General features: G+C 41.5%; 1 protein-coding gene across 11 annotated transcripts in view; it reads left to right on the top strand.

Annotated features, from left to right (window-relative positions):
• FNBP1 (formin binding protein 1) overlaps positions 1–21543 on the top strand; it is a 94762-nt gene that overhangs the window by 11440 nt on the left and 61779 nt on the right. For 10 of the 11 annotated variants that reach the window (XM_071574683.1, XM_071574682.1, XM_071574681.1 and 7 more), the window contains exons 1-2: positions 13679–13837; positions 19711–19826. In XM_071574683.1, the coding sequence (XP_071430784.1) occupies positions 13679–13837; positions 19711–19826 (275 nt within the window). Of the gene's footprint in view, positions 1–13678; positions 13838–19710; positions 19827–21543 lie in introns of those variants that run through there. The other variant, XM_071574679.1, reaches the window with a different exon arrangement.

Here is a 21543-nt window from a genome sequence, read left to right as displayed (position 1 = left end):
TAGGCATCATAAAGTCAGGAAATACACCATTTTTTTAAACAACAGTCACTACTGAGGAAACGTAGGTTCTTATTCATGTTGTATTATATCTTAATTTTTCAAAGTGTTAAGGTTGTGTTTACTTCTGTGCCTTTGCAGAGTCCACAATTCTGCAGGAACTTCTTGAGGATACAAATGTCATGGTTGCATTTAGGTTTTTTTGAATTTTACTTTTCTTTTACTTTCATTAACTTACAAGAGGAATGAAACGTGATAACTGAGCTTTAGTCTGTATATTAAGTCCTCACAAGAAAAATTAACTATAATGTATCAGTAACCTTGTTGGATGTGCTTGCTGATCATTATGGATGTACAGAAATACTCCAAAAATAAAAGTGAGGTAGACCAGATGACACCTTCAGTCTTGCTCTCAGTTCTCAGCCACTTTGTCCTGGTCCATCTCACTCTGCAGCCCAAATTAGTTAAGCAGTAATTTTTTTTCCTGAATGAAATCCTTCACAAGTTTATCCAGAAGGCCTGAGGACTTCATAAAAGCTGGAATATTTTAGGGTAACTCTTTGTTAATAATGTTGGTGAAGACATTCTAAACGTCCCCCAGAGAAACTGGCAGGTGGTGTCATCTCAGACCTCTGGCTTCAGGGATGCTCCACCATAACACAACCTTCACTGGTCCTAGTGGTTCATGGCCCACCAGTCTGGGCCATGAATTAGCAGCCAAAACTCTGTTATTTGGGGAGATGCATTTGAACTTCAGGGTTTGTGAAAAACAAACCCTTTATTTTCCCTTCCTTAGCTGGGAGCGGTTTTGAGTCAACCTTTGGACCAGAGCTGTAGCTTCCAAAAAACTATTTTAAGTGGAAGATATTGTCATTTGAACAACTGTAGAGCACTGGATGACCTTGTTGTCCTTGCAGTGGGAGGGGATGTTCTTGCCAATTTGTGAGAAACTCTTTTTCTTTCCCTGCCCTCTGTGTACGAAGGTAAACAGACATTTGTTTTCCTCTTCCTCTCTCTGAATCAGTCTGGTTCAGAGGCCAAACTTGCTTTCCCTGCTTGGCAGATAAAACATCTAATAGATTCAAGTCAATATCCTCTTCCATATTTTTTAGATGATTCAACTGCTCATGAAGCAACTGGTCCATGCCTGCATTATAAAATAGTTGGGGAGTCATGGGATGTTCAGGGAACTGAGCCCAGAAGCTCCAGTTGCTGCATTGAAGATCAGTAGCTCAGATCCATCCAAGTCAAGGGTTGGACAGGAGGTTCCTGTTTGTTCTTCAAACAAAAGCTTTTCTTGTGTGTTTGAGTGCTCTTTAATCCAAAAGGGCTGCAGCTTCATAATGGATGAAAGCTGAAGGAAGCAAAGTCCAGATATGAGGAAGAGGGAAAAGGGGAGAAGAGGAAGGCTGGCACATTGTTATTTTTAATAGTTGGAGTTGATACAGATCAAGGGACAGGTAAAACTTCTGTCAGAAGGAGCAGCTTTGTGGTGAGATTGGAGCCCACTGGAAGCTCTGGGGGTCTCTGGTGGTGCTGTGGCAGTGATGGCCTGGGATTGTCACCTCCCCTGCCAGCTGGGGGCTGCTCCTCCTGCAGAGTTCATGGAGATGTCCAGATCCTGTGGCAGGGAGGTCTGATCCCTGTGGCAGCTCTGCCCTGCTGGGGATGCTCCTGTGGCAGTGCCTGAGGCAGTTTGGATACGGGGGATGCTCTTAGTTCTTGAAATTTCTTCCTGGGTAAATATTTCTGAGTGTGACCATTCTGAAGATTTACATTTGTTTTTCCTCTTTTCTTTAAGGCAGTTCAGTTTACCTAAGAATTGTATTTAAGTCCAGATTTTGAAAATATTTATCCTCTGTTTTGCATTTTTGTTAAAAAGAAAATAAAACAAGGACTACTCCTTTTATCTTCACATCGCAAGATAAAAGGTTAATTACTCTTGTATAAATGAGACACTCTGTTACCTTAATGTTTAAATGAGACACTCTGTTACCTTGATATCTATATTTGAAAATATTTGTTTTAAAGTTTGTAAACAGTGTCATTTTTTTCAACTTAAATGGAAAAGTGTAACAGAATAGAACCACACATATGACTAGAAAGCAAATATATGAAAAGCTCATGTAATTTGGGGGGATTTTATCTGTAGTTAAATTTATTATTTTTGGTTAAATTACAGTCTTTTAATTTTAGAGAAAGGATAAACTCATGAGATTTGTTACCTTGCCATCACTATCACTTCTAATAAGAAGCCTTTATGATAAGCTTTGTCTTGCAAAGCACTTGCACTTTTCAAATGTTGCTTGAACTATTTATCTTTATTAACGTAATTTATTTTAGAAATTGCTTGTATTTTGTAGCATTGTTTAACAAAATCGCATTTTATAAGACTGAACTGCATTTTTCAGCCCTTATCTTTATGAGTAATTGCAGTGATTTCAGTGCAGATAAGAGCAGAAGTTGTGGGCTTTTGGCTTATGCATCCACTGTGTCTCTGCATTATGGTCTTGGACGCTTTTTTTTGAGGTTAATAAGAAATTTAGACCATAGTGCTTAGTTTAGTAATGCTGACTGTGCTCCCTGAACATCTGTCACTGTGTTTGCTTCAGTGCCTGTGCAAGGCAGGGTGATGGTCAGGACCTTCAGGCTCATGGCAGGCACGTGTTTTTCTGAAGCATTCGTGTCACAATATGCCCAATAAGAAATTCTTCTCCAATACATACAGATTGTACACCTTAATCTTGAGCTCTGGTAAAGTAAATTTTTCTGATATTCTGCAGCATTTTGTTATTTTTTTTAGTGTCACGTTATTTTCCACTGCCCCCCCCCTCTTGCATCCTGCTTTCCATGAATAGATTATTTATTCTCAAAAACAGTTTGTTTTTTTCCTCTCTTGCACTACTCAGGGGATTTACTCACAGCACCACATACTTTGGGATTTACAACATCTGTTTTGGTGGCTGAAGTGCAGTGTGATAACCTCGAGGGCTGAGTGGGAAAGTGTCATGTTTAACAAGGGGCATGTCCTGTAGGTCAGCTGAAGACACCAAGTGTCAGAAACAGCAAAGAACTCACTCAGAGACCCAGAGGACTGAAAGGAGATTCGCTGGTAATGACTTGGTAATTTAATGAAATGGCAAGATTTAGGGAAAAAACTCATCACCTCAAAAGACTTCCTGCCCCAAGTTACATTTGCTCTGGTGAACTGTAATATCCAAAGCCCAGATGTCTCTTCCACAGAAATAAGAACTTGTCCTTTAACATATTCCACTTTGGAATTGAGTGTCTGATACTATTTCATTCCAGTAATAAATTAATTGGAAGTGCATCCAGCAAGACTTTTGAGGAATGCCTCAGTATAATTTACAGGATGTCAATCCTTGTAACACTTTGGCTTCTGCTTTTATTTAATGAGTGCATAGTTTAAAGTGTTGCACTGCTCCAGAAGTCCCACTTTTTGTTCTCCAATTTACATTTTTTTATTTCCTGAACGTTGAGTTGTTGCTGGAGATCCCACCCTCCTTGTGCTAGGTAGATACTGTACAATCCAGGCACTGATGGTCTCTGTCTTGCAAATTGTGTGATCTGAATGAAAGACAAGCAGGATTGGAGGGATGGAGCACAAGTCACTCAAAGATGTAGAAATTATACAGAGCTCTCAAACCTCTCCCATGACTGGTCTGGGGTAAAACAGAGTAATTTCTGTTGTGCCCATGTTTGTTATGAAAGTTCTTATGTGCTGTAAAATTAAAACTACTGAATGGTTACTGTACTCTGGGACAAACTCAAAAGGAAAATAGAGAGTATCTATTTTTTTGTATCTTCTTACATAGAAAATCAATATATAGATACCCAAAATAGATTGCACTAGAATTGCAGTGTTCCCTGGATGCTCTGAGAAGTCTGACAGCCACATATCAAAGAATTGGTTTTCTCAGTGTGCTAATTAATTCCCTTCAAATAAATAGTCATGCAAAAAAAAAATGAAATACAACATCAATATTTAATGGTATCTGCTTAAAACTCTCCTGGTCTAGACTTCTGAAGTTGTGTGGGGGTGGTATTCACACATCCCTGATTAAGGGAGGATGGAATGTGTGTGTTTTCTTTTCATTTAAGGAGCTGATTACTCCTTAAAAATGTAATAATAAGGTGCCCTACGTGGCCTTGCTCAAAAAATAATGTAGGAAGCAGCTGAAGGGAAGTTCTGACCAGGTGGGGGTTGGTCTCTTCTCCCAGGCACTCAGCAATAGGACACGGGGGCACGATGGGCTCAAGCTCTGCCAGGGGAAATTGAAGTTGGAGAGCAGAAAAAAATCCTTTCCAGAGAGAGTGCTCAGGCATTGGAATGGGCTGCCCAGAGTGGGTGTGGATTCCCCATCCCTGGAGGTTTATCAACTGAGATTGGCCGTGGCACTGAGTGCCATGATCTGGTAAAGGGACTGGAGTTGGACCAAGGGTTGGGCTTGATGATCTCAGAGGTCTTTTCCAACCCAATTGATTCTATGATTTGATGATTCATCTCCGCAGAGGCCACTGCTCTGTGACTGCCGGGGATGTTCCCAGAGAGGGAGAGTTTGCTTCCTCAATGCAGTGGCTGGTCTGCACCTTGCAGGCTCAGCCAGTTGGAGCAAGTGTGCCAAAGTAATTTTTAAAGTGGGCTGTCATTTTTCTCTTGCTGCAGGAAACTGAGAGCCCAAGTGCCCGACATCTTACCCTGCACATCACATTGTTTCCTGTTCCTCTGCCGAGCGCAGCAGCACAAGCTGACCTAAATTTACGGTTCTCTTGTGAGATGTCAGTCAGCTCTTTGCAGGATTTTCATCTGTGGACTGGCTGTATTTGTTCTTAGTGCTGTGTTATCAGCTGCTGCTGTTAAATGGAGGATCATTCTTCTTGTAGAGAAGTGAATTTGTGATGGATTTCAGTACAATTTGTGGGCACTGCTTATTGCTCAGAGACCTGCAGAGTTGGGGGATCCATTCCTTTCTGGAAATAGCAAACATGGGTTGGATTTCCTCCCACAATGGTGATAGAAAAGAGCAGTGCTGTGCTTTGCCATCCTCTTTTTATACTTCATGGTTTATTATTGCTGTCTTAGGAAAACACAAGTAGCGGGTTGTAATATAAACATTCCCTGTTTATTTGTTAGTCTTGCTTGTTTATTACTTGATCTTCCAGCAATGTGAGAAGAGTGAAAATCAGGATCATGCATCTGTAGATTCAATAAAAAATACCACCCCACATGCTCTGTGTGCAGCACACTTGTCTATGCCATAGTCTTAAAGCAGTGAATTAAGAAATATTCCTGTAAAACAGGCTGTGCTATCACAGTGACCCAAACTTAGCCAGGAGCTCTCTGTTAGAAGGATTTTAATAACATTTAACCATGGTTTGTGTTACTCCTTTGACTAATAACATCCCACTGTATATGCTGTGGTGCTCTTGGTTTTGTTTATCTTCAAGACACAAGAATTCTTTTTATTGCTGTCCCAGAAATCAGTCCCAAGTCCAGCAAGCCGCTTTCCACTTGAAAAACTGTAGCACCCTTTCAGGAAATATCTGCGGCGCCTCAGATTTTTTCAGCCTGCCAACACATTCAGAACACAGGACAAGCAGCTTAAGACCTGAATGAGATTGTTCACCAAATGAGTTGGTGCAGCATGTTAATTTGCTAGTGCTTCTAAATGCCTGCAGTGTTACAAGAGCCTGCAATGGCACCAAAATACCAGGAGCTTTGTTGGCTCTAAACTCCTTAAAAGAGAGTTTTAAATTCTTGTCTGCTTGGCGTAGCCTTACCAGCTTTATAAAGAATTTGGAGATCTGGATGTGAAAAAGGTTGTGCATCCTGAGCTTAGCAAAGTTACTAAGAGCTTTTTCTGGCAGTATTAATTGTCTTGCAGTTGGATTGTGCTCTGGGTTTTCCTCTATAGATCATTATATGAGCCTCCTATTAGTGCTTTTGTCTTGATGCCAGTGGATACATTTATTGCATGTTTTGATATGTGTTTAATCTCAATGGAGAGCCAAGGATTTATATTGAAAAAATATTTGCCTTTGCTGTTAGGTAAACTAACATAAAGTGGTTTTAATGAGGCTGGATGCAGTCAGCCTGATTTTATTATGTGTATTTTCAGTTTCATTTTAAGTTTTTAAGTTAGTATTCAAGTGTCAGAATAGAGCTGATATGACACTACACCAGTGTTCTGCCTGGCAGTTGCTGGAGAGGGATAGAAATTGCTTTTTGAAAGTACAAAGCAGTTAAAAACTTTATAAGTCAGTTTTCAAGGTCTTAAAATAGATGCTGTTATTAGAGAATGAACCCAAACACTTTAATGGGAGCTGCCTAGATGGAAAATGCAAATGATATTACCTGCAGCAGGTAATAACATCCATCCAAGGTTTATGAACTGGTACTGGTTCACAGTTCAGAACTGGGAATTGAATAAAAGGCTGTCACAGCTGCATGGATGAAATTTAAAAAAAACCAAAATTAAACACTCAGTGCTGTCCCTTGTTTCCCTGATCCTGCATTTTGGCAAATAGGCAGTATTGGAGGATGGGATAGGCAGAAGCAAGTGGTCAGACTGGTGTGGTATATGTGTGGTTTTTACTCTTGGCTCCAATAAGCACTGGTTTGCATTGGGTAGTGCTTTTCTTCACAACTGTCTAAAAGCTAAATATATGAGAGTCTTTACTGATGAAATTCCCACTGGGATTGTAAAAATGTGTGTTTCTTCATGCATTGCTACAGTTTGAAATACATATCATGGTACCACCATTATTGTGGCATGAGTTACAGAATAGTCACACAGGTTTTTTGGAACTCAAGGACTTGAGATTGTTGTCCCAAGAAAACTGGATTACCCCTTTTGCTCAGCTGGACTTGCCTGTCCAGCTTAGGAGCAGAATCTCCTTGCTGAGGGAAGCAGTTCTTACTTAAAGGATCAAAGCAAGTTGCTGTTGCTTAGTATGGTGAAGTGTCATTTATTCCTGCTGCTTGTGTTTCCAAGTCATATTGGTCAAAAGAGAGTGTCATGGTTGATTTATTTCCCTAAAATATTCTGACTGTTTGACTTTGAGAGGCCAGAGGCTGTGTAGGGAGCCAGGACAGAAGGTTTGGACAGTCAGCAGTTGCCCTACTTTCTAGAAACTGTAATTTTAGGTTGTCTTGGCTGGCACAGCATGGTTAGCACACTGAACTTGAGCTTTGTCTGCTGAGGCTTGGCCTGAGCATCCTTGTGGGACAGCAGCAAACCAGCGGCTCTCGCTCTGTGCTGTGGCTCCCCTCGTGTCTCTAATTCCTGGGAGGTGCTCCCACTTTGGATCTGTTGGAGTATGGACAGCATTCAGCACAACAGGGCTGCTCTCAGCCCTGGGGACTCTTTGCTGCTGCTGCAACTCGCTTCAAATGTTCTCTGATCAAATGCTTGGGCACTTAAAATGGATGGATGGGAGAGATAATTGTGTTGTAAAATTCTAGTTCTGTGCATTTCACGAGTGTCGTTTATAGGGTAGGAAATGCTGATTTCTTGCATTTTACAAGGCCTGGTGACGTGTGATCTCTCTGTTCTTGTGTAAATGTTTGGTTAGTGAGATGGAATTAAATTTACCTCTTTCTCTTCAGATGTTTCCAATTGTCTCGTGTCCCCAGGAGAATGTCAAGTGTCCTCGAGTGAGCAGCCTGGGTGACTCCACGTGCTGGGCTGTGTGTGCTGCTCTATTGACTCTGCAAACCTGAAATGTGTGTGGGAGAACTTTCTCTTGTAGTCTAGCATGTAATTTAATTGATGTTAGTTTGGTAATTTGCCTCAGAATATGTTATTCATTGTCACTGCTGAACAAATGCTTTGTGTGCTTCTGGTGGGTCAGCACTTTGCACAATATTTTCCCTTCTTTATTCCACCTACTTTGGTGCATTCATTTGTTTTTGCAGCGATCTTTGTATTGAGATCTGAGAGAGGCTTCTGTTGGAAGGAAAGGGAGAGCCAGTGGAGTTTGAGAGGCTTTCACAGTGATTATTTGGTCAAGGGAAATGCGATTACTTTTCCTCAGATTTAAACTTTGATGTAACACAAGTTCACACTGTAATTAGTGGCAGTTGTTACCTGAGGATAAACTTCATAGATATGGCACAGAAATGAGTGTGTGAGGACATGAGTATGTGCTCTCTTCCTCCAAAGTTATTGGAGAATCTTTGTTTATTGATAGCACTATATGCTCTGGTGCACAGGTGGATGTTTCTGATCCTTAGCAGGGCTCCACGTTGCCACATTAATTTTGGTTTGCTCATACTTTAGTTTGGTAATTCTGTGGCCATACAGGTGATCTGGTATTTCACAGAGAAAATGATCAGTGGGTTCAGACTGGAACAATCCTGCTGTCAAACAAGAGGCCCCACTGCAGGATGTACAGATGTGTTGCTGGGGTTAGGCCCTTTTCTGAAGCATTTATATATTAAAAGCTGAGAAGAGAAAGGTATGAGATAAAAGAAAAATATCTGACAGGATGTTGGAGGACTGTGTTGGTTGCCATTCTCACAGCTGTGCGAAGAGTTGGGTCTTATTGTAGTAAAAAAACCTGTGTGACAAACCCTAATAGATGATTTAAGGAATAGAATCTCTACAGCCTTTCTTTGACTCTTTGCTTATTTTCTATTTCAGGCCAGGTTCCAGAATTAATCCATTTTTGACAGTGTTGCTTGACTCCACAGAGTGGAGTGTGTGAGTGGATAATTCTGAGTTGTGAAATACAGTTTGTTAACAAATTTTGAAGTGACCAACTTGGTGTTGTTTGCAGACATTTGACATGTTATGTACTCAAACACTGCTCTTCAACCTATTGCTTTAGATTCCTGAGGCACAAACGTCTCTGACAATCCTCCTGTTTTGGAAACTTCACTATTTCTTGAGTCAGAACAGAAACACCTAATCTAATTTCTGGGTTAAAAATGGAATGTGATGGCAGATAGGAATACTTAAGGCATAGCAGTAATCTGATTTGGTCCTGAGTCTGAAGTGGCCCTTGAAAAATCTAAGGCTCTGTTTGTCATGTCATGGTATTTAAGGTATTAAATGCTTTTTGAGCCCCATCTGCAAATAAGTTTTTCAGCTCTTTTTGTTCCATTTAATTTGGAAATGAAAAGAGGGAACATTCAGTTCACAGATTTCCACTTTTTATTTGAACTTTGAGGAAAGGCTTTGGACACTGAAGTGCATGTGGGGTGTTTTTTATCCCTGGTTATTGCCATTACTCCAGTGGTTCCAGGAGGGAGCCTCAAGCCAAGCAGAATTTGTGATTTTTTACAACGTTTTTCTTTTCTTAGTGCCTGCATAAACATCCCATAAGGACACTGAGGTTTGGTCAGTTCTGAGAGCTGCACAGCCAGGGGAGGGAGGACGAGGAAAGGGTATCAGGAATAAAGACTGTTCTGTTTAATAAATAAATACACCTTTGCATCAGCACCTGTGTAGAAAAGAGCTTTACATACATGCTCAGTTCATCACCCAACAGGTGATTTATTTAGTGGAGATTAGAAGATGAGAAGTTTTGCTGTTTAGAATACCAGGCATACCTGGCAAGACTTCTACTGCTTTGGTTTTAGGCTTTTTTTTTTAAATATAACCCATTTGGGCTGATTTTGATAGAGGGAAATCAAGGACTCTTTGCAAAGCTTGACAATAACACTGATTGTTTTTGAAGGTGTTATATAAAAATAATCAAATTAATTCCCCTAAAACCCAACAACACTGACACCCCCTCAAAAAAACACAAAACACCTCACCCAAATATTGCTTCTCCAAAGAATTCAACAGAATGTGATTGAAATTCAGGATTTCCTCAACTCCAGCTGCATGCTCAGAGCTGTGTCATATTCACAAAGGATTGATATTAGTGATGAAATTGTGCACTTTGAGGATGCAAAGAACAGCTTGGATATTTATGATGGAGCCAGCATGGCATTGGTTTGCAAAGAAGTTGGGCAAAAAGCTCATTTCCCCAAACCACATTCCCACAGACTGCTACAGTTTGAAGTATTGTTCTTGTGGATAAGATTCTGCTATTGTAATTCAGAATGGGTTTGGATAAGAGGACAGAATTGCCTTTTTTGTGTGTGTTCTTTTAAATGGATCAGCAGGCTTGTTTGTTTTTCTATTGAAGTTATCCATGCAATAAGCAGGAACATCTATGGCTCGTTTTTAATAATTAGTACACAGCTGCCCAAAGGGGAAACTCTGGGCAAGAGCTCTTGTTGATCTTTGTTTTAACAGCTGGTATTATTAAGGGAGAGCTTCACAGACTGGAAGAAAAAAAAAAAGAGGATGAAAATCAGTCAACAGTTAATCCAAGCTGCAGCCAGACACTAAAAGATTTATTGGGAATTAGTCCTAAAATTGCATTTGTTCAAAATAATTTCGGAAGAAGCGAATGGGTGTGTTTTAAATGGGGGAAGTGGGATGGTGCTGGGGAACAGTGAAAAGTTGCAACATTTATCAACTGAAAAGCCTTCCTGGAACAGCAGCATCGTATATTTAGCATGGTTACCATGCTGCAACTCCTGGGGGAGGCAGCTCTGGTCTGAGGCTCATGATTTATGCCCTCCCAGCACCAGGATCTGCTCCTTTTCAAAGCTCTTGTTTATAACACACGGAGCAGAGAATCCCTGTGGGTCCCTGCAGCTCTGGATACTGTCAGCAAACCCCAACTCCTTGTCCTATTCCTGCTCCCCCAGGATGAGCAGAAGGATGAGGTTAGCATTGCTTTGTTTTGTGCCTTTCTGTTTTTTTTTCTTAATAAGCTTCATTGGTATAATTAATGCTAATGGTAGAGATGCATCATCTCTCTGGCCCCAGTGGATTTTAGTAGTTATGAGCCTTTGCTTAGCTAATGAGTCTGGATTTCAAGGCCCAGATTCTGCTGTTTACCTCCATACCTAGTTGGAATAAGTTCACTTGAACAGGTTGCACTGCACTAGTGTCGCCAAAAGAAGCAGCATGTGCATGTTTGTCTTCAGTTTAGACAACTGAGCAAATACATAAAAAGGTTGAAATGGACTCAGTCCTTCAATAAAAATAGTCTGACCTTACATTTGGCATTAGTTGGAGTTTCCCTCTTATTATCATGTTCTTTCAGAGCTTTCTTATATGCTGAGTTGTAATTTGCACATTATAATGTGTTTTGAAACAAAACTGTGTCTTGTTCTGGGGTTTCTTGCCTGTATTTTATAAGTGGAATTGTATGTTTGAAAAGAAGTGTTCCTTTCTGAATGGGCTGCTCATGACAGATGGTTCTCATTGTGGCAAAGTCATGCAGTGCCTCAAACCTCAAAGTGTATAAACTTATTTGAAGGAAATGAATCGCTGCTGTGGTGTGGCCATCTATGAAAAGTGTCCTTGGACATGGCAAACAGTGGGGTTTGAGCCTTGCCTTTTCTTTATTTGAAGAAAACTATAAACTTCGTTTTCAAGAGCATGAAATTGTGACACCTCTAAGGAGCACATGTCCTTATTCAGGAGATGTAACACAATTTTTAGAAGAGTCTCCCACTGATAACAGCAGGTGATGCCTCAGTATGGCCTTTTCAGGTAATTGTTTGAATAAGACCAAAATAGCACCTATATAATGCCCCATACCAGACAGACTTCTGTCCATGCTGTCCAGGGCATGTAACCTACATAATTTCACATCAAAAACTCCCTTGTTCCTAGAAATCCAGGCTTCCCATTAGCCTTTTGCTTGCAAAAGGACCATCTATTGTCCTAACTGTCCAGTATTCTTTGGCTCAGTTGCTGTTTCTCTTTAATCACCTGTTGCTCATCCTCTCTGTCCTGCTGCAGTTGAGCTGTCACATCCTCCTGCTGTCCCACTCTCCAGAGTTAATCAATCTTCTCTGTTGTCTTACCTCTTTCAGCATCTTCTTAGGCAGCTACAGGACCAGTAACCACATCCTCTCTCCTATGGAACATCCCCTCTCTCACCTTCCTTCCTGACCGCTGTACTAACACTGTTACTTGCCCTGTTGCTATGGAGGAACCAGAAGTTCTGCTTTACCACATCCTCTGCAGGATACAACAGACAAAGGGAGGAGAATGCTTGGTTTGACACCAGGATGGCAGAGGTGGAGGGTTTGGGGCTCCAGTTGGTTTGGGCTCTGGTGAGGAAGGCTCTGCAGTAATGATAAGAGCAGCCCTTGGAGCCAAGACCGGGCAGTTTCTTGCAGGATCACCTGCTTGTGGCCTCAGTGACTCAGAGGCTTCTGGTTCTGCAGAAAGGAGCAGTTTCAGTTCATGGTTTAAACTGTCAGCAGAGAGAAGGAGACATTTATTGTGTGTGTGTGTGAGCGCCTTGGCAGTTGGTGACACCGGTTGTACTCACAGGGGAGTGTCCTGTGAACCACGTGTTGGGTTTTTCAAACCTTCCATAATAGGTGTTAAAGTGGGTCACCACTGTGGGCACGTGGTTGTACTCCCAGTGACCTCTCCAGCAGGCAGAGGTGTCCTGGTGCTGACCTGTTGCTCAGAGCTGCTGTCCAGGGGGATACTCTGCCTCCCATCCCTGCTTTGGGAGCCTGGTGTTGGATTTGTGCTCTTTGCTGTCACAAACCCTGTAACTGTTTTAGACCCTGGTGTTGTGCATCCCCTCCACACTGAGGTTGTAACCTACCCCAGTACCAAGACAAGCTCAGCCTTTTCATTAGTGAGGGATGTAACTCTGCAGCTCTACTGTTGGGGGGTCATTTGGTTGGCTATTACAATGGAATTGATTCTCATCAATCCCAGTGATCCAATTGTCCTCCCAGGACTGGCCTTGCCTCAGCACAGCGGGAATATTCCTGTTGCTCTCCAGGCCCTCTGCACCAAGGGCTCATGGCTTTCCTCAGAAGTGCTTCTTGTTTGGTTTGTCAGGTTTCCATCAAGGAAGGGTTAAGGCATGGCTGAAACCTGCCCGTGGGACAGGACAGCGCTTGGGCTTTATTAGCAGGAGGGGTCACTCCTGAGTTTGTGGAAAGTGGTTTTCAGGGTGGGGATGAGTGTGGTTGGTCTGAGGAGCAATTACAAGGTTATTCCGTGTTGCTGCCTTTTGCTATGCAAAGGGCCTTGCTATTATACTGGGGCAACAGTATTTTAAGTCCAAATTAAAATTGGCATAAATATTAGAACTTACTTTCCTTTACAGCCTCAGTGAAATGCTGAAGAGTAAGCATTTCAAGGCTGAAATAAAGCCCCGAAACTGCCTAATTCATAGGGTCTATTTGAACAAGCAGGACAATTAGAGGTGAGTTTATCTAGCAACATAAAAGGTATTTTAACATAAAACATAGCCTGTTTTCACTCTTGGTTGCTTTCTGGGAATTCCCCCTCACACAAGTTTGAAATACACTCAGTTGCCTAATGATGCAGCAAAGAATCTAATTTTGTTTCTGTGTTCTTCTAACTAGTCCAAGTTCTGAGGTGAATACAAGAGATAGAATAGTTAACCTTTAGAGCTTTACAGAAAAATGAATTAAGAGATGGTGATGAAAGGAAGATGGATTTTTTTTTCTGGGCTACTTACTATTCAACTCAAGCAGAATTACGCCTTTTTAGGGATCTTGGTGAAAGGTCAAGAAGAATTTATTTAATATTTAAAGGGTAAAATGTAATTATGCATGTGGACAGAGAAGCAATCTGCATGAAAAATGCATGTGAGCATAAATAGCTTTGCTAACAAGAACCGGATACACGGGGGATGGAAGGGGAGGCTCAGAAAAGCCACAGCACTGAGTGTGAGCCCAGCAGAGATGGTGTCCCTGCCCGGTGCTGTCCGAGCTCCCTGTCTGTGCTGCCTCAAGGGGAAGGTCAGTGGCCTGTGCTCCGTGTGGAACAGGCAATGCTTGTTTGGTGTCATGATCTGAGCGTTTCACTGGCACTTGCTGACAAGTTTTGTGGGGGAAGTTGATTCTCATCAGTAGTGGCTGAGTCAACAGATGCTGAATTGCTTTGGTATTTTCTGCTCATCTCTGTTTTCTGTAAGGCTCTTGTAGTGGTAGCCTATATTTTATGCAATTTCTTTCATTATTAATTTGCCTGGAGACTGTTAACATTTGCATGTAGCTTTATTGTAGGTCTCTGAGGATCTGTGCTCTGAATTCCCGTGTATTCTGCCAGCACTGTAGTGCCATATGGGACTTACCCCAGCCTAGGAAACTCTCATCATCTCCTTAATTATTTTTATAATTTGAAGTTGTTAAACCATGGAATCTAAAAATGTAATTTAGAATTTGGATACTGTAATGTATTCTTGATCTTCACTTTAATTCGTTTTTGCTAATAAAAATGAATGTAGGAGGAGGAGGTATGAACCAGAGGTAAAAATAGTGTTTAGTTCCCCTGTTCCTACTTCTGTTTTTAAGGACAGTGGATAAACAAGTAATTTTGTGAATTGAACTCTCTGGAGAAAGAGACAGTAGAAAATCTTCAAATAATGTTTAAGAATCATGGGTTGTTTATTGAGTTGATGCATTAGAATTATAGAAGGAGTATGCTAAATATAAAGGCTTTTCTTATTAGCATCTGAATTTTCAGCATGCTCTTCCTTCACTACTTGTCTCTGTATTAACACTCTTAATTTCCCACTCCTGCCCTGCTGCCTGTGAAAGCAGCAGGAAGGGTGGCAGTCAGGGAGCACTTCCAGCTCAGTCTAATCTGGGCAGGCTTGACAGGATGATTAAAATTGCAGAATTGATTGGTGAATTCTCCCAAAATCTACAGTTTTGTTCGCACTTGAAACCAAGTAGAAAGCCCAGGCCTTGTGCTCTGGCTGGGTGGTGGAGCTGGGCCAGGTGAGTGTGTCTGGCTGCAGAGAGACTGAGGCTGGAGCTCCAAAGGGATGATATCTCTTTATTCCAGTCAGTGTTATTGCTGAAGACCCTTGGTGGCAAATTAAGGTCCATCACCAGATCTGAATGCCCCTTTTGAACTATTTTGCAATGGGTGGAAGTGCTCTAGAAAGAGGAAGGAATATCTCACTGAACTGATTGTCAGAGACCACACAAATAACACTTTATTGCTCAATATTGGTTGTACTCCATGGTATATGGCTTAGAAATGGGAAGAGGGCTTTTGTTTTTCTTAATGACTAACTTTCCTCTTCCCAAAATACTTTGCGTCGCTGGGGAATGTGACTTCAGGAGAGCAGTTGAGAAGTGACAGCTTGAAGTAACCATTAAAATGAAGCAAAGCAAATAGGCAGCACTATTTCCATTTTAAGCATTGTCAGGGTAACAAGCATGCGGCCCAATTTCAGAGGGAATGCTTGGATGTGAGGTTATTTGGGCAGCAGGGAAAGTATTGGGAGAGTATTAATGGAAACAGAAATGAAGTTAGAAACACTCTTTGCCTTAGGGTTAAAATATTCAAAGCATTCTGGGTACTTGGATGTCAAATTCCCATTCAAGTTAATGACTAAAGTTCTGCTTTCCTCTTTTGAGTTTCAGTTTTTGTGTGTGTGCTCAGGAATGTGTTAAGCTCTGAACAGCCATGAAGATGCTGTTTGTTTTAAGCAGCTCAGAGCAGACACTTTGCTTTCCCACCTCTGTGAGTCAGGTGGGTCAGCTCCTGTATTTCAGCTCCTCCATCATATTGGGAAGTAGGTGGAATCTGATGGAGAGGGATAAGTTGCAGCTGTACAAGTGTTTTAATTATGAGCACATCTTGATTGTCAATTAGAAGTCTGTTCTTTTTAGTAAGCTGATACCACACAAAGTACAGGGACTTGAAAATGGGAGATGATGAGATTTGGCAGGTTGGAAGGCCAAAGGACAAAGACAGGAACATGAAGGCTATGGTGGGAACCTGCTGGAATACAGAACACAGTCATTGCAGTATTTTGCTCAGGGTGTTCTTAGGTGTGAACCAGTCTCTGAGCCAGAGGAGAGTAGTGAATGCTTCTGGAAAATGTTTGGGTGTTCCTTTTTCGGAGAAAACAGGTGCAGTGCGACCTTTTGTTTCCCTGTGGTCTGCAGGGAGTGTTCTTACTGAACATTGCATCATGCTTCTTGCCTTGTTTTCTTGCTTTTCTTGAACGCCAAAGCCCTGTGGAATTTATTGTCTTCTAATGTTCTCTCTAACTGGAAGGATGAGGAGGCTGCAAAAAATGAACAAAGGAGAGCCTGTATATTGAAACTGAAAGCTGAAACTGCAGCTCATGGAGGCACCTGAGCCTCTTCCAGCTGATGGCTGAACCTGCAGAGCTGCAGTGACTGAAACCTTCACCTGCTGCACCATCACTAGCAGGGCTGGTACAATTTGTGCTGAAATCATGTGCTGCTCTCATTAGACTCTAGAATAACTGAGGGTTTCTGTAATTCTTCAGATTCCATGTGATAATGCCTTTTTGTAATGAGCCTTGGGGAAAGTCAATCCATTTTTTAAAAGTCTTTGCAATACTGATTGTTTGAAGGCGTGATATGGTTGTTAACTACTCTCACAAATATTCTTTTTAGAAGTCCTGTGTTTGCATTGATTGCTTGTATACCCAGACTTTGGGATTCCATGGATTAAAGGCTATGCTGTATGATCAACATTTTTGGTACTGTGTCATCCCTTCCATTCCACAGCTGTAACTCAGAGCCTTTTCCCACCTTCATCCTGCTGAGCAGATCCATGGAACCAGAAGGACTCTCTGTGCTGGGTCCCTCTGACTGCACTGTCCTTCCTTTGGAGTCTCATGCTCAGAAGTGTTGCCAATTTTACTGCCTTTTTTTCCTCCTCAAGGAACCCAGCAAAGAGGAGGGCTAATGGAATGGATGACCCCAGAGTAACACAGTGTTTTGGGGCGTTGGCTGCTGAGTGAAATGACACTTGGGCCAACACTGCTCCATGCCCAGAAAAGAACAGAAAGTCTTCTCTTTAGCAAATCTGCAGGGAGCTGAACTTCCCCTTGCCTTGTTTCTTGATGAAGAAGCTCAGTGCTTGTGTTTTCTTGTTGAGGTTCTTCTTAAAGCTTGACGTGGGCCAAATGTCTGGGTTCAATTTATAAATAGAAATTTAGGGTCTTTCCCCGGTTGGTCTCTCCTGAACACCACAGTGTGTTCCCCTTACTCTGCTCCTCAGGGAGATTCCTTTTGCCAAACATGGCATAGCCAGGCCTCTGAAACATCCAGTAGGTCCCTCTGTGGGATAACAGACCACCCTGAGGCAGCTGCCTGGAGGCATTTTTGGGTTTTATTCAAGCTGGTCTAAATGATGCTCTGAGAATTGATTCAGAGTGGTGATGGTGGGAGGTTTGGACAAGCCACCACTAAGGTTGCCTTTTCAGGGTGAACCTGCTTTATCTTCCTATGCAGTCAGCAGTCTGGATTACCTTGAAGGGCAGGATTTCCTTGAAAGGCATTCCTTGACCTTTCCTCTTTGGATGGGCTTACAGTAGGATAGATAGTTAGTTCCTCTGTACAAGTATGATATATCTGATGAAGGTGGTTAAATTTGCTTACAGGGGTTAGAGAGTGAATCTCCCTCCCTGAGATTTCCCTTCTCAAAGTCAGGAGTGTGTGAATGCATCTAAACTTGTGAATAATGGACTGCCCCGTGGGGTATTTGTTTTATGTGCATGTGTTTATGTTAAATGATGTAAATTGTGGAGAAGTAGGGCATGGGAGAGCTGGGAGATCTCTATCAGAAACCTTCAAAAGGCTGTGTTTGCACTGCTCTGGTGACACTGGTGTGGTCCCAGGGATGGAGGGGTTGTATATTTGAGGTAGAGCAGAAAGTGCCTCGTCCCAGGCAGCTGTTCCTGTCTGATGTGAGGGAGGAAGAGAGATCCATCATGTTCCTCATGACTTTGTCTTCTCCCCAGCTGTGAAATTGTCTGAAATACAGATTTGTATGTCCTCAAATATGCACTGGGTTAGCCCACATATTCCCTTTCTGCAGAAGACACACATCCTCTTTTTGAGTGACAGAAGTTGCACTGGTTCAAGTGTGATTTACATTGCTGGAAGTCAGGCTTTTTCTTCTGTATAGTTTAAGGTTTTTGTCTTCACTCAGACTTTACTTTCTCATAGTTCCTGGAGTACAAGGCTTAGAAGTTCTTTACTATTTTTTACAACTTTGTCTTTTTGCCCTTTTGCTGTTGTGCCACCAGTGCCTCTTTAATTGACTAAAACAGTCAAATTGAAGCCTGGTCTGGTTTGGCTGACTTGGTCTGAAATGGCACCTTGTGCTAAACCAGAGCAAATACACAGATGCACAAACTGTGTGTGCTATTCCATGTGTATTTACCTCCTCCTGTAACCTGCTTCTTGCCAGGGCTTTGCAGGTTTCTTCCTCTAACATGGTTTCTATTCCTCCACTTCAAATTAGTGAAAGTTTCATTAGCAGATTTATTTTAATTTATTGGCTCCCCGTGTACATGACTCTGTTCAGTGCTGGCAGAATCTCTCCTGCCACCACCACTGTCCAAATGTGCTACTGAGCTGAAAGTGGCGTTTAATTAAAAGCAAAACTAAGGCTTTGTTGTAGCATTCTGTTGTTTTCCTGCTCTGTGTATCTCAGGAAATGGGCTTTTATCACTTTGATGGGTTGGTGACTCTGCACACTGAGTCACAAAGCCAGATCTGCAGAGAAGCATCACTTGTGTCAGAACTTTGGTTGTGGCCCCAAATCTGTTGCTGTGTGTAGTTTTTTGGAAACCATTGTAAATTTACCTTTGTAGTGCAGATGTACAAACTCACTCCCTGTTTTCCATATAATCCACAGTGGAACCTGATGCCTAAGAAGTCAGGCTGATATTACACCCCTTGTTTGTTTTCCACTGTGATTCTGTCAGGAGAAGTACTCAGTGTATCACAGTTTGAAATTATATTTCAAGTCTTATAGAAACATTAATTTCTGCAAAGCTTTGTGGAATGAATGATTGTGGAATTTGAGTGTTGTTGAAGTAACCAGATTTTGAAAAATAAGGTAATTACAGGTTAGATCTGCAGATAGTAATCAACTGCCTCAGATAATTAATTTGGATTTAGAGTTGCTTAATTTCTCTTGGCATTTGCAAATCCCAAACTGACTTGTGGAATGTTCTTGATTTTATTGAAAACATGTGTGACTCTTTTGGAGGGGAACAGTTTCTGAAGAACAAAGTAATGTGTACATAAATGGAGGTAGACAAGAAAATGTACTGACAATGTAGGTAATGTCATTTTTTGAGGCATCACTTGTTAATATGTCTTCTGTTTTAGAACAAAACAGACTATAGGGGAATTACCATCTGTTCTGTAAAAGGATTATGAGCTTTCTAAATGTTTTAAATTCATAACACTGACAAAGCTCAAGTCTAGGTTTTTTCAGACAAAGATAAGAATTATTAATTGGAAGTAGACCTCAAAATTCATGGAACTTCTTTCATTCTTCAGAGTAAAATAAAATACTGTCAAGAGTTATCTATTTCTTATCCTTTGCCTAAATATGTCTTTATATTAGAAGATGGTATTTAGTGGAATTGGCAGATTTCTGGAATGAAACTGCTTCAGAAATGAGGAAGGAAGGATGTTGCTGAATTTATCTCATGTTAAAATACAGATTTCCATCGATTGAAAAACCTTTATTGCTACAAAAGTGTCTTACTGTGGTAATGGCAAACATGAATAACACTTTCTGCATGGTGATACTTTGTATATTATTTTAATTGTCTGTGGTCAGTGAGACTAAACTTTCTTTCTTTGATTCATTGCAGGACCAGTTTGACAACTTAGAAAAACACACTCAGTGGGGTATTGATGTTCTGGAAAAGTACATCAAGTTTGTAAAAGAAAGAACAGAGATTGAACTCAGCTATGCAAAGCAGCTTAGGTAAGTTGATATGGAAAGTTCTGATATGTTGCATCTGTTCAGAGCCTGTAATCAACTCTTAAGTTTGCTCTGTCAGTGGTGATTTGGTTTATAATAATGGCTTTTGGAGATGGCTTTAATTTAGAGATGGGAAAGTAGAAGTTCATTTAAGATACCATTTTACTATCTCTGCTTTGCAAAGAAAGGCTATTTAGGTGACTGCAGAGCATGCTAGGGCTTAGTCATGATTTATGCATGATTAATAGCTCAGGCTTTGAGGCAGCATTGTAATATTTTCCACCAAATTAGGGCTGCTGAGTGTAACTGCTGAAGGGCTGAAGAATTCAGCAGAACAATGATCATTTGTTAGGCAAAGTTTAGGTTTTCTTTTACTAAGACAGGCCCTTTTTGAAGGTGTGGAGGAGAAACTGCAGGTCAGAAAGTCAGACCCAGCCCTTGGAAGGTTTTCTGTGTAGTTAACCAGGTTACAGCCTGAGATTTGAATTACAGTTTTGTAATCTTGCCATGGATCTTGTGAGATGTCTTCTAAACAGAGCAGAGATCTTTGGCAATTTGTCCCAAATAATTCCTGCAAAGTACTTTCTACATGTCTGGTTCGACCATCAGGTTGTAGATAGACAGAAATATGTGTGAACCAGACACAGAAAACCCATTAACTGGGGTCAGATCCAGGGAAAATGGGGAAGGGGTGCTCAGAACTGTCCCACAAGGAGTAGGTTTTACTCTGCTTTTCCCAGTGAGGTGAAAAACCAGATCGATGCTCAGGGTTTAGAAGGGAGCACAACACACAGACAAATTCTGCTGCTTTCAGGGGCTGTGGCAGCCTTTTTGCAGCCACCAGTGACAAACTGGGAAGTGGTGGAGCTAACTGGGGAAGGGAGAACAGAATAATTCTTCCTAACCCCTCCAGTAAATCCACATTTTTAAATGTGCATGATGATAATATATATTAAAGCTCCTTCCACCTCAGTGTATGAAGAGATTGGGATCTGAGGTTTCATTTGTCTGTGTAAATCTAAAACACAATGTCTGTTTAAAAGAAAAATGACCCAGAATTTGCTTGTGTTCCAATGGATTAGAGCTGCACTGTGGCCTGTGATTCAGGAGGAGCTGGTAGCTGATAAATCCCTGCCTTGCTGGGGCTCTGCTGTCCCAGGGGAATGCCATGAGGCTCCCTCAGGCTCTCTGTTGGGGACAAGCAGGAAATAGAAAATGACTCGTGCAGGAACAAATTGCTCACATCCTATGGAGATGAGCAGAGATTGAATTACAGAGGCAAAATGAGCTGGCAGAAAAGAGTGTGAGTGGGCTGGGAAAGCCCAGCAGAGTATCAGTGTGAGCTGGCCTGTCCTATGAGCAATCCCATGCCAGACTCACTGGATTCCTGGGATGACAAATTTCAGGTGTAAAGAGCATCATTATGAAAATAAACACACCAACAAAATGCTAAAGGAAAGTGAAAGATGGTTTTAGCTGTGACCATCTAGAAACTGTGAATTCCTGAGCTTTATTTCATATTCTGTCTTAGACTTCCAAAACAAACTTGGTCAATTTGGTTCTTACCTCTGTATTATTATGGTTTGAGGACAAATACCTCTGTCCCTGAGGAGCTCCTAAACACAGGGCTGCTTGGAGGCATCTGAGAAGTTAGAGGTAAAAAAGAAAAAAAACAAGAATGTAGACTTGTCAAATGTTGAGGTAAAACAGTGCTGGGCAT

Source organism: Pithys albifrons, chromosome 20, assembly GCF_047495875.1.
Source record: "Pithys albifrons albifrons isolate INPA30051 chromosome 20, PitAlb_v1, whole genome shotgun sequence".
NCBI lineage: Eukaryota > Metazoa > Chordata > Aves > Passeriformes > Thamnophilidae > Pithys > Pithys albifrons.
This window is presented reverse-complemented; position numbering and strand designations above follow the sequence as displayed.